General features: G+C 45.4%; 1 protein-coding gene across 1 annotated transcript in view; it reads right to left on the bottom strand.

Annotated features, from left to right (window-relative positions):
• PDIA2 (protein disulfide isomerase family A member 2) overlaps positions 1 to 13,813 on the bottom strand; it is a 771,139-nt gene that overhangs the window by 516,976 nt on the left and 240,350 nt on the right. The window contains exon 5 of the mRNA XM_069646771.1: positions 2,960 to 3,076. Coding sequence (XP_069502872.1) covers positions 2,960 to 3,076 — 117 coding nt within the window. The remainder of the gene's footprint in view (positions 1 to 2,959; positions 3,077 to 13,813) is intronic.

Raw genomic sequence — 13,813 nt, 5'->3', positions numbered from 1 at the left:
CTAGCCCTGATAATGGAGGAATTTGCAGACTTTGGGGCACTATCAGGCCTGCAAATCAACTGTTCCAAGTCAGAGATTCTCCCTCTTTCCACATACGTGATGCAACACGACATTGGAGGCGCTTTTGCATGGTGCCCACAGGGGATCAGATATTTAGGCGTCCGGGTTTCCACGTCCACTATCAAGCTGTATGAAGAAAACTACTTGGCTGTCATGGAAACTGTGGAACACAAGATAGATGCGTGGATATGCCTCCCAATTTCACAGGCGGCCAGAATCTCACTATCCAAAATGGTGATTCTGCCCAAATTCCTATACAATTTTAACAATGTGCCGATATGGCCGCCAGCGAGACTCTGGATGTGCCTCAGGGGTCTGATGAATAGGTTCATATGGGCAGGGGGACACCCTAATGTTTCCTTAGACACACTGTGCCGTCCATATTCCCAGGGGGGGCTAGATGTGCCGGACCTCCTCCTTTACTATATGGTAGCGCAACCCCTATACGCTGTGTGGTGGTGTTCCCCCACAACGGACCTCCCACATACACGACTAGAAAAGGTAATAATACACCCAGACAACATAAGGGGGCTACTGTGGGGAACACGAGAACGGTGCAATAAGACAGAGGTACAGCCACCAGCAGGCGGACAGGACCGGCCTGGAACAGTGGTACTCTCCGGACATTGCCATTTATCACGTTCGAGGCATCCCACTCACACATGAGGAAATCTTTCGTAGACATTTTTACGAAGCTTCATGTACACACGGTTGGTGACCTGATAGTGGAGCGTAGATTCATATCATGGGACGAACTCAGAGAGAGAGAGGGGAGTGGACATCCATGACAATGTTTCTGTACTACAGATTGCGAGAAGTGATGACCACCAAGTGGTCAACCTTCCCAGTGACCTCTACCCCCTCTCCTGTGATAACGTACGCCATCACTCCGCTCCATCAAGGTAAACTGGTCTCCACGCCCCCCGCCCCCGCCCGGGAGCCAATATAGAAATAAATGGGAGGAAAATATGGGAATCACATGGACAGAGGCCCAGTGGGACATGGTGTGTGCACAAACTAGATGTATATCTATGAATAATAGGCTATTGATACTCTTTAAATATATACACCAGGTGTATTACTCCCCAGCCCGTCTGAACAAGATCTACCCAGACAGGTCCCCCAATGGTAAGCGATGTGGGCAGGTACCGTCAAATTTCTATCATGTCACCTGCCTGTGCACATCGATGTCCGATGCAGGCACTGTGGAATAGGATTGTGCAGACAATGTCTACTTTACTAAATGCTCACATCTCTCACTCCCCGATGGTGTGGATGTTAGCCCTGATCGTATCCGGCTCTAGAAGTGAGATGCGCCTCATGGGCATGGCCTCGATAGTAACAAGATCGTTAATTGCCAAGACCTGGGGGGTGAAAAGAACCCCTACCTTTCAGGAATGGTTCTCCTCTATGTCCAAGTGCAAGAAGCGAGAAACGCAGTATAATCAAATGCTCCCACCGAACTTTGTGCCTGGACTTCTGGGCTTTGTTCAGGCACTATGTGGCGGAGCTTGAAAAGCCTTTGGAACAACCAACTTCTGGGAACCAGAGTCAACAGGAAACCTAATAACTCAATCGCAGCTGTGACATTTGTCTAAACTACTTCTGTAATGGACACACAGCATAACAGTTGCCCCTGGTTCGGGCAGAGTGCAACTTATTTTATGTTTATTATTTTAAACTAAGGAACGAATCAGCCCGAAATGTATGTACTTTCGTTGTATGTATCTAACAGAGTTAAGGTCTGTGCTACTTGGGTAACGGGATGGCAGCGGGAGGGAGAGGGTTTTGGGACCAAGTTGAAGTTTGGTGTTACTGTCAGATGATAGTGATATAAATGGCAATAAAAAATGTTACCTGTTGTCCGATGTGCAACGTCAGACCTTTAAGGGTATTCCACAAGTCGACAAACACGATGTACAAGAACAATTTCCTGACATATACATATTTCTCGATCAGTAGCTGCAAGTGAAAGCATAGATCCGCCATGCTAATCCCCGTTTGGAATCCCGCTTGCAGAAGGTTAGTCTGCCTCAATTCCTGCACCCACTCTTCTAGGTGTACCAGCAATGCTCTTGCATATATATTGCCTCCCACGTCCAGTAAAGATACTGGTCGATCATTTGAGGGCTCCTCTCTTCTTGACGTTTTTGTAAATAGGGACCATTTCTACCATGGTGCATGTTGCGGTGGTGTTCTACTTCCACTTACCACATTAAATAGTCCAGTTAAAGAATGGGCCTGGAATTACATACTGAATATTCCCAGTAGCAGTATATACATCAAAATGGTCCTTTGGTACTTCAGACAAATGTTAATACAAAGATCCTGATGGTGACTTATTTTCTAATGTTTTCCCCTTGCATACGAACACTGAGAGGAGGTGGTTGGTTCATGTTAGAACTCGGAGGAGTGCTATGCAAACCGAAGTCTTCATATTTCATGCTGTATCAAATTATCCCAATGAGGATTGGAGAATAAACTTAAAATAACCCACTTAGCACCAAATTAATAACAAACATCAATATTGTACGCCCCATTGCAGTTTAATTGTATATATTGTTTTACTGTCATTCTGTTATATGTGCAGAGATAACATGAATAAGTTATGGTTCACGAACCCTGTCCTAGGCTTCGTATGACGAATGAACCCAGAACAAACAAAAGTCTAAATATTATGTAATTTAATTAAATCATTGATTTTTTATTGATATTTTGTTTTATGGATTTTATTCCCAAAAGAAATAAACTAAGATTTATTTTTTAAAAAAAAGAAGAAATAATGCATAACGTGTAGCCAATGAAAAAAGGTTGTTGGGTCCTACTACCCTAGTTCAACTTCATCTCAAAGTTCCACATTTAATTTAAATGCAAAAAGTATACAACACTCAGTTTTTACCTCCATATTATATTCAGTCACCGTTTGAAGGCTGTTTATGATGATAAACTTGGCAAATTCTTCCTTGTCCAGCCCTAGGTCTTCATCAATATTAAAGTCAGCACGTGCCTCATCAAACTGTGTTAAAAGAAGAAAAGGGAGACACTCATCAATGTAAGATAAAGAGTAACAGGTGAACCTTGTGCTACATAAACCAGCATAGGATCAAAGGCATGACTAATGGAGCCTTGGGGAGGGGAGGTCACCTACCTCTGCCTCTAGAGACAGTATAATGGTGGCAGTGAGTGTGCAAAGACAGTTTAAACGATATGAGAATATTTGTCATGTACAATGGGGCTTGAAGCAGTTTGGTGAATATGTCACTAGGCTTGGCATACTCTCTCTCAATCCGTGGGATTTCACAGTTTTATCTGGGGTTCCTGAATAGATGTAGCCAACTTGGTAAAAGCAGGTTTTTTTGTTCGGTAGTTACTCCCGACCAGAAAGTGGAGCGATTAAGATGGGATTCTCTAATGGGGAATAAAGAAAAGGATGTGGGAGTTGGTTAGCCAAGGTTGTACAGTTGGCCGGCTGTCCTGGGAATGAGATAGTCCCAAGGGAACACACACACATTTTGAAGAGTTCTAAGCCCAATATGAGGACAGTGAAGACTAAGGAGTGTGATGAATCTGATGACGTCATCACTCTGTTCCTGAAGGTAGTCTCTCCTCGTGTGGCCAGGGAACAGCAGCCGCTACACTGATCCTGATCCCGGGGGTGGCTATGCAAGGGAGTATCACATGAGGGGAGGTACAGGCATTATCAGATGAGACATTGGCCCTCATTTGGTGGTAGTCATTACGCTATTTGCGCCATGACTGCCACCAATAACGGTACCGTGTCCGGTTTGGTGCAATGGGGACTTACCGGTCTAGTTAGACCTTGGCGGGACCGGTAAATCCCCATTCAACAAACCATTCCCCATTCCCATTTGAGCCCCCATAGAGCTCAATGGGAATTTGGAGGGCGCAAATAACGGGCCGGCGTATGCCAAGCCCGTTATTTGCGCCCAGGTTCCTTAACACCTGGTCAGACCAGGCATTAAGGAAGGTCCTCGTGGAAGGGTGCTAAGGGGTTACCGGCACCGGTCTCCTAACCGGTGCCCGGTATCCCTTACCGCCCTACTCGGAATAAGGGCCATTGTATCTCCATTTTCCTCTTAGGGATACCCCCTTGATTCCCCGTGCCTTGATGTCATATTGTGATAATCCCCTTCTAGTTAGTTTGTCTGCCCTACGCCCTCTCCCTTTTTCTTCCCCCTCCCCTGCTTGGTCGCTACTGTAACACTTCATGCACTTGCACTAGGAGAAATGCCATCAGGCTTAGTATGCTAGTTTTCTGTTAGATTGAATCGGAAACTTCGAGGCCTAAGAATGATTACTGTATTTCCTTGTTCCCATCGCACCTTGTAGATTTTTGAAGCACTCCACATGTGTATAAGTGCTGTATAAATAAACAATAAATAAATAAATAACATCCTGCAAAACCTGCTGATCGTATCCTTCAAAATCCTGTCACAAATAGAATAACAAGGACTGACTATCAATGCCATGTATATGAATCCTTTGAAAATACTGGGACAAGGAAGAGGAATGGAGTTATGAGTATCACTAGAGCACGGAAGCCAATGCTGCGCTCTAGTCATTGGAAAGTAGCGTGCAGTGCCGGGATATTTAAAAACCCAACAGCTGAAGGAAATGAGAGGGAAGCTGACAGGAGCAGGCGGCTCTCGTCGGGTGGGGAGAAGGCCCAGGAAGAGCACTTCTGGAGGCAAGACGAGACAGAGAGCGGGAAGCCAAGAAAGTGCTGCCTAAACAAGAAAGACTGCGGGAACCATTGTTCCCTGTACGCTGGCGACAGGCAATGTGAGGCCAGAGACAGCGCGAGGCTGTCAGAGGACACTGGGAAGCAGCCAAACAACAAAGAGGTAGTGGGACGCTCCATCAATCCGTTGGCGAACTGCAGCAGCAGCCCAGCAACGAGAAGCACACAGAAGCGGCCACAGCAGACAGGTGAGCCCAGTGGGAGGAGGTGGGACGTTGGGGCGCTTCACGGTGAATGCCACGTAGCCTGGGAAGCAATACATGCATCAGAAATGAAAGTCGGACACAAACTTGCCATGTTTTTTGTTAAAGACATTTATTAAATAAAAATAGGTTGGGAAAATGCCTCTCTGTCCCTGCTCTAAAGAGGATCTTCCCTGCCTAGAATCCAAAAATGAATGATCTGTCTGTGTCAGGATGTCAGTAACTGAAAAGCCATCCTTGTGTCCAAAACATCCTATCCTGACCATCACACTACAAACTAAAACAACAACGGGTGCAAGGAAATGTCTTTAACTTGATGTTAGCAAACATTTTCAAAACCAAAAGAATCAAAATTATTTGAACAAAAATGTTCTCTAAGGTATAGACTCTTGTATCCAGAGGATGGTCCCTTCCCCTGGATTCTTGAACAGGATGAAACAAATGTCTCTTTAGATAACAGTTCCTTTGTGTCTTCACTGGACTCACAAAGTAAAATGTCTCTTTAGTTAACAGTTTCTTGATATCTTTACTGGACTCAGTTCTTGTTTAAACAATACATTTTGTAACAATCTTTCTGTGGCAATTTTTGTAACTTTGCAGATCACCTAGCTTACTCCCCTGCTAGGAAGCATAATACAATTTCAGCTGCCTGGTATACTCGCCTGCCAGGACTTCTTTATTTAACTTCAGCCGCCTGGTGTACTTGCCTGCCAGGACTTCTTATGTGTGTCACAGTTCTTGGGTATACCACAATAGCATAAACTGTGAGGTGCTTGGTATATCCTTCTATGGTAACCTTTGCTCAGCTCATACTTGTTCCCCACATGGGCATCTCATGCATCTGCACTTGATTGAGGTCTGCTTGTATACGTCATTTTGTCTGCATTCAAACATTCTTCTTGTTGGATCATCCCCCCCCGCCCACTAGCATTTCAGGCATCGGTATTTAATTGTCGTTTGCCTTTGTACTTTTCCTGGTCTGCATTTGGGGTTTGCCTTTTTTTACTTTGCCTTGTCTGCATTCAAACATTATTCTTACTGGGTGTTGGCATGCTAGTGGGAACACCCAGGGTCCTCGGCTGCTACAGGAAGACTCACTGGTTTCTTCCACCATCTTTGACTCTGCGTGCACTTCTGCGGTGTGGTTCCGCACCAGCTTTCCACTTTGGAGTGTGCAGATGTACTTTCCGCGTCCTATGTGGCTCTGCGGTCAGCTTTCCTTTTCATCCTGGACAGGAGAACACTGTTTCTTTGAGCGGCTGTACATTCAGGAGCTCCTGCGCTTTTCCCAGCGTCTTCAGGGTCCTTCTTGCTCACACGTCACATTCCTCCTACTGTCCCGTATTTAAATGTGTCTCCCATTCGTGAGCCTCATCATGGGGTTTAACATCCTCTCCCGCACTGCCTGCTCCAATAGTGTAGCTGCCACCTTTAAATGTCCGACACACTGAATGATTAAAAAAACAACCAGTCGGCATGTGGTACTTCGAGCACCTGTCACTTTGCACAAACTCCCTCATCATCCTCCTCTCAGTACCTGAGTGGTTATGGGAGTTGGAGTTCATGGATGTCCTTGGACTTTAAACTCTTAAATGGTTTTTCCCAGCAGTTTCCCATGAAGACACATCAGAAACAAAAGGTGTTATGTGTGAGTTGTGGGTGTTTGAATCAAAAGTGGGAGCCTGACCTGGATAGTGTAAAGAAAAGGTGTCCTGACTTCCTTTACAGGGGGAGCCGTTAGTTGCCAATAGGCCATTAAGGGCTTGGGTGTCAGAGGGAGGCAAGGGGGAATACTGTGCCTCATCCAATGACGTCATGACATCTCCCAGAGTAGTCCTCGCCCCCCATGTGATCCTCCCTCATATAGCTGCCCCCAGGGTCAGGATCAGGTAGCGGCTGTCATCCCCTCGTCACATGGGAGAAGATTCCTGCCGAGGAATCTGTGATGACTCCATTGGATTCATCACAACTCACACTTACGGCACATACACTTATGCCATGTGCTGTTATGAACATGCTCTTCACACTTATATTACATGCTCTTACAACACATGCTAGTATTACAACAAATGCTCAGAATCAATATTCCCGAGCGGATAGTGGCGCAGGCTGTTTCCTCCTGTTCCTGGCACTGCCTTTGCCTCAGATCCTTTTTCTGAATCCTGTGGAGTTGGTCAGGAACAATAGCATTGATACCCCTCTTGAGGTGCTCCAAGCTCCTGTTCTCATGCCATCAACGCTTTTTAATCTCCCAGCGCTATCTGCCATTTTTGTTCCTCTTAATTGCCTCCTGACCTGGAACAACTCTGCATGCCTGCCTGTGCTGGAGGAGCAGTGGCTAACTTCTGCACTCCTGTTCACAGCTTACTGATCAATCTTTACTTAAGGCGAGATTGCTATACTGCCTCCAGGCTGTGGTCATTAATGTGGTAGGACATTCACACTTATATATTTATATATATTTCCACAGCCATATGGTACTAAGAAACCAAGCATATTAAGAAAGCATTGATTCGTTGAAACAAAGGATCTGAAATTAACCAAAACTTGCTTTACATTTTTTCTCTTTTGTAACATTTATGCTGCTGGGTCAACCCAAGCTCCAATAGTTTTAACACCTTTTTAGGGTTTAGATTGTTTGTTTGCTATTTGTATTTTATCTTAAGCTATTTTATATGTCATTTTTTAAGGCCCGGTCTCTTGTATGCAATCGTTGGTATTTTTTGCACTTTGCAATCTGCATCATTGCACCCAAAACTATTGCACTTGGCTCATTTACATTTTTTGAACTTATAGGTTTCAAAACTTTCAGCATCACTCTGATTAATTTCTTCGAACCAAACTTATTATATTAAATGTATTTTGGGTAGTAATTGCATGGTCGTGGTCTGCCAAATCCTGGCCGATCCCTCCAAACCCTCCTCCTCCACCTTCTCGTCCTCCATGAAATCCCCCTCTCCTTCATGAGAAATTTCCCTAATAACCCCTGCAACACGCACCCTGATAACCTTGGGTGTCTGGATAGCCTCGATACCCTTCTATCCACTCCTGTACCATTCTCGTCTCCACTGGTGCCATTCTCTGCTCTACTTGCCCTACAGACGGGCCCTAATCACTGCTGCTTATATGCTCAACTTCACTATTTTCTTATGTACTAGCTTCACTTCAGCCTTCTGTGCATTATCCACCACTTCCTTCTCTTTATACTGCGGCTGCTTGCAATGATGTACTTTAATCACCTAAACCTCTGCCCATCCCTTAGCCTCGATCCCCACTACTTTGTCGAAACCTTTCCACATCTCTTTTGAAGTCCTTGCTTTAACATGCGATAGAATATTGCTATAGTGTTATCCCATGATTTTTATGTCTTTGCCCTCCACATCTCTTGGATCTAGAGTATGTATTGTGCTGGGTCTTTGTCTTCTTTCATAGTGCATGCCATAATTGAATGTATATCCGGTGTGTCGGCATAGGTGGCCCTTATTTGGCCCACAATCCAGCCCGACAATCGTTATTGTTTGCCTCATCATGATTAGACAAAAACAATGAGGTCCACACTTCTATATGGTCAATTTGGAAAATGGTTTTGGTGGTGATTTAATTAATCAGTGTATCAAAGCGATATCACTGAACCAACAAATTGATGGCTACCGCAAACTCTGAAAGCAATCAGGATAATCTCATGGTAAAAAAGAAGACATTTATTTTTCAAAAAACATCATGGTGAATGAATCAAACAGTTTTGTAAATAGTTAAACAGGTCTAAGGTTAAACAATAAAACAGAAAATCAGAAGCAATGGATTTGAACAGTTACTTGGCTCATGGAAATGAAGTAAAAAACTGAAAAACAAACTGTCCATATCCAACTTGAGTGTAATAACAAACAATATAAACTGAAAAGAAGTGCCAACTCCAGGTATTGACTTGTATTCAGCCAACACTCTAATTGTTAGGGTGATGATTTTTTATGCGAATTTTTCGGGTTGACAAAGTTTTCTTATTCTTTTAGTTGACAGGTCTGCCTACGTGTGAGTGTCATTACATAACTTAAATGAAAAACGAAAAAAACAAACTAAATAGACATCTCAACACGTTTCGGCAAAAGAGCCACCTGTCTGGCAAATGATTCCAGAAATGAGATAGTTGCCTTCCTCAGGGCAAAAAAAACACACAACAACTGGACCCTGTGGGGAAGCAGACAAAAATATAATAAATAAAATGGAAAGTTAAAGAATGAGATAATCTTATTACTAAATTCTACCAAGATTGCTTACAGAGTGGGTTTAAAGCCAAAGAACACAAATTACCAAAAGTTTGGACTGTAGCTAGTTAGGAGTGACCAAACGCGATGCTTACCGTCGACCGGGGCAGGGGTTTACCGGCGACCGGGGCAGGGCGTCTGGGCGATAGGGCCAGGGATGACCTCACCAGTGCTGTCTCATCACAGGGGGATGTGAGGGAGAAACAACCTCTGAAAAAAGTAATTTAAAAACCATTTCATCATATGTCTGAAGACCCGGTTGTATTACAGGTACATTGGGGGCGCTATATAATTGCAAATGGTACCTCCACAACTGGGAGTGGTACCAATGGAGCTTGGATTGTTGAGCCACTCTTAAAAGATAACTGGCAGGAGGCACAACTCCTGCAGTGACTTTCTACTTGCACCCCCATCTTGGGCCAGTAGTAGTGCATGGATAACCTTTGCTTGGTTCTCTTGATTCCAAGGTGCCCAGCAAGGGGCACTTCATGCGCCAGCTGCAGGAGGAAGGGTCTTACAGCAAGGGGAACCACCAACCTCCTATGGTCTCCTTCTGTAGAATCTGTAGGCTCGCTATAGAGGAGCCCACCTTCCCAATAAATCCTGTGCTTCCCAGGAGGTTCACTCTCAAGCTGGGAGCAGGCCTGCCTCCTTAGGCATTCCAGAGATGGGCGCTCATGTTGGCCCTTACAAAATTCTTCCCTGTCAGGACCACCTTCTACTAACAAGTCTTTTAGTTCAGAATGGTAATTTAAGTCAAATACTTCAGGTATCACCACCTCCTCGTCAGGTCCTGGTGATTGACCAACTACCTCCATCTCAGTGGTAGGTGAGTTAGGGGGAATATTTTATTTCCCTCTTTTTGATTTCCCTACTCCTTTAGCCTTGGGTTTCCCCTTTGGCTGGGGCACGGCATTGGTCTGGGTCAGTGCTGCCCTTGTTTGAGACCTTGTGCAGGGTCTTTCAGCTGTCTCTCCCACAAGCCCTAAAGCTCTGAGATCATTTCCCAGGAAGACCTTTCCTGGGACACTCCTCTGTATGCTCACTGGAATTCTGACTGCTGTACCATTTATAGTAAGATTTACAGGTATTACTGGTAACATGAGAGGTGGGCCATCAGCCAACTTAGTGGGTAAGAGAGGAGCTCTGGCAACTTCCTCTGGGTCTACCAAGGTAGAATCCACTACAGTTCGACTACACCCTCTATCCCTAAGAGCTGGAGTATCTACTCCATTGATCAGCACACTGTCCTTAATGTAGTGCTTGGTATTATCTGGAATCCTAGCATAAGCCTATGAGACATTAGGCTCCCAGGAACCCAGGGAAACTAAAACGACCTCAGCTTCTATCCCACTGGGGAAGGAGTCGGAGGAGAAGGATGCTCCTGTAATCTCTTCTTCCTCATAGAAGGAGAAGGCCAGATTAGCAGAGTGGACCCCCAATGTTTTGGCCTTACATCTGGGATCCCTCTTCACATGGTCAGTTGCTCCACAAGCTAACCAAGATTCACTGGGTCTGTTTACATAGGGAGGCTTACTATAACCAGAGCTCTGTTTTGGAGACTGACCTCGACTACCCTGTGAGTTCTCTTGTGTCTCACCCTTATTTTTTCTTTTGTGGCCCTTATGGGAGGAAGTTTTATCAGAGTCCCTACCCTCCTTATCTTTGGACTTTTCCCCCTCTTCCTGCTTACCAGGATGAGTCTTGTCCTTATGGGACACTCTATGTGATACCCACAAATCTGCTGCTATGGCAAGCTTCTTAGGATCTATCTCCTTTGAATCTGCCAAATGCTGCTTAAGCTCAGGGGAAGAAGATGCAAAAATGTGTTCCAGCATGACAAGACATATCATACCTTCAAAAGTAGAAACCTTATAACCTTCAACCCAGCCAGTCAAGTTCTTTAAGGATTCAGTTACATAAGATACCCAAGTATCGCCTTCTTTTTTCTTGTACTCTCTGAATCTTTTTAAGTATTGGGCAGGAGTCTTTCCAAACTTTAAGATAAGAGTTTGCTTCAACATTACAAAATCTGCTCTCTCAGCTTTTGACATTTCCATAATGGCACTGCAGCCAGAATGGGGCAGTCTGCTAAGTAACCAGGCAATTTTATCAGCATTGTCAACTTGTTGAACCTCACATGCATACTCAAATGTATTCAGTCAGTCCATAATGTCATTCTTTTCCTCATACAAACTGAGCAGATCCTTAGGAAACCTTGGATGAGAGGGGGACCCGGGCCCATGTCCAGGACCCTTGGATCCATTGGCAACCTGAAGCTTGGCCAGTTCCAACTGGTGATCCCTGTCGTTCTGTTTTTTCTGCCTGCTCTATCTTCAGCTTGGTCATGTTAAATTCAAGCTCCTTCTGACTAAACAGCAGTTCTTGCTTCTTGAATTCAAGCATGGCCTCGCCTTCAGCACTGGCAGAGGAAACAGTAGATATTACATCTTCCAACTCCTTATGGTCTCTGTGGATCAGTGCAGCGGCAGAACTACCAGTTCTGCCAGTGGGAGCAGCCCCACCTCCTTTTGCACTGTCCTCAGAAGCTATGGCACTAAGCTGAGCTTCTTGCCAGTCCATGATTCTTTGGATATTTCCATTTTTGTGCCTTGAGCAGAGACACCTCTCTCAGCACACATCTTTCTCAATGTTTCAGATTTAGAAGCATTAAAAGTTAACAAGGTACTTGTTTCCATATTGATAGATAGGATTATGGCCTTTTTCAGTTATAATACAACAATTCACTATGTGTCCTGGTAGGAATAACTCGAAATGCCTTCACTAGTATGCAACACTAGATACCTTCAGTCCTATCCCACCGCTGTACACCAACTCTTTAAGAAGGATTTCTGAACTCTGACCTGGAGGGGCTGAGGTTCAAAAGGCCAACCTAGTTTCTTGGAACAGGGTAACCTCTGGACAAGCCAGACCAATCAGGGTAGCTGTGGCAGGCAGTCAAGACTAAGTCTCAGGAGGGGTCAGGGTGACTGAAGGACCTCAATGAGCACACAGAGCAAGGACACTTACAAATTACTCCAGACAGGTGTTATATCAAAAATATAGACACATTTATTACAAGGCCTTTGTAACCTAGACCATAGTAAAAGAACCACAGTAACACTAAGGGCCTCATTACACGGATGGCGAGGTCCCTACGAGGTCCCTTTGTGGGTTGGGGGATTTAACGCCTGCTTTTTAAAGGCGTTAAAATCCAACCCGCTAAGGGACCTCTGAGCTAATTACGGTACCGCAAAATTGCGGTGCCATAATTAGCGCCTTCCCCATTCCCATAGAGCCCTATGGGGCAGAAATGGGAATGGGGAAGGGCAATGGTGGAAGGGGGATTTACCGCCTCTCCAACCTTGGAATGGGGCGGTAAATCCCCTTTCCGCCAAGGCGGTGCCGGTATTTTACCGGCATGAGCCATGGCGCTAATAGCACCATGGCTCACCGCCTACCGTGTAATGAGGCCCTAAGTAAACCAATACATCACACTCAATACAATATATGTACAAGATCATTGGGGTCTAAAGGGTGTAAAGCACGAAATATGTCGACAACCTAGATGGGAAGGAAACAGGCAGTGCAGATAGTCTTTAGGCCTAGTTCGTCATCGACAGTACACCTAACTAAGAGGCAGTCCAAGCCCTAAGAAAAGAGGAGGCTTGTGCTCAATAGTACATGTGATGCAAACGCACATGGTTGTTCCAATGGGCAGAACAGGGTCTCTTCAGGGGTCTCTAGCAGCTCGGGAAGGTGGATGAGATGATGCAGAACAAGTTCCCCCTATTCAAGAAGGACCTCCACTTGAGGGCAGAGTCAGTTTGAGAGTGTGGGATGGAGTCACTATTTCACAATAGCTGTGGAAAAGAGAGGGGCCCCCAGGGGCCACTCATGCGTAAAAATGGGCTCTTGCACTAGGGGCCACCGGTTGGGGTAAGGAGTACTCACAGGTCCCTGATGCAAGCAGACCCAAACTTCACCAGTTCAGTCCACTTCGCTGGCAAGTTCGAATGCGGCAAAAAGGACGTATCAGCACCTTTCAGTTCCTAAGATACAGTGATGATGCCCAAACGGGACAGTGGCGATTTCTCTGCTCCAGGTGGAGGAATCGGCTCAGTTTCATTGCAGCAGGCTTCAGGGGCAAGAGTGTCACAAATGCAGCGAACTTGCACAGGTCGTTGCCGCGGTAGGGCAACACGGTGACTGCGTTTACTCCGGTCCTGGCGCACTCGTCTCACTTCAGACCTGGGAATGCCAAGTGTACGTAATTCGGTGTGAGGTTGCTGGGGACACAAAGCTAGCGGTATACCAAGTTTTGAGTGCCTCCTTGAAACGGCAGCAGTGACAGAGCAAAGCAACTGGGTAAGCTGGTCAGTCCACTGGTTGGCCCAAGGACACTTGCGAGAAAGCTTACTTGGAGGGTTTGATGAAGGTGCCGAGAATAGTTGGTTCCACTATTCCAATGGGTTGAAGGGTCTTCGCAGACCTTCTAGGACGACCAGATGCAGAGGGGTTCCACG

This window comes from Ambystoma mexicanum, chromosome 2q (genome assembly GCF_040938575.1).
Source record: "Ambystoma mexicanum isolate Mex_15411 chromosome 2q, UKY_AmexF1_1, whole genome shotgun sequence".
In the NCBI taxonomy this organism is placed as follows: Eukaryota; Metazoa; Chordata; class Amphibia; order Caudata; family Ambystomatidae; genus Ambystoma; species Ambystoma mexicanum.
This window is presented reverse-complemented; position numbering and strand designations above follow the sequence as displayed.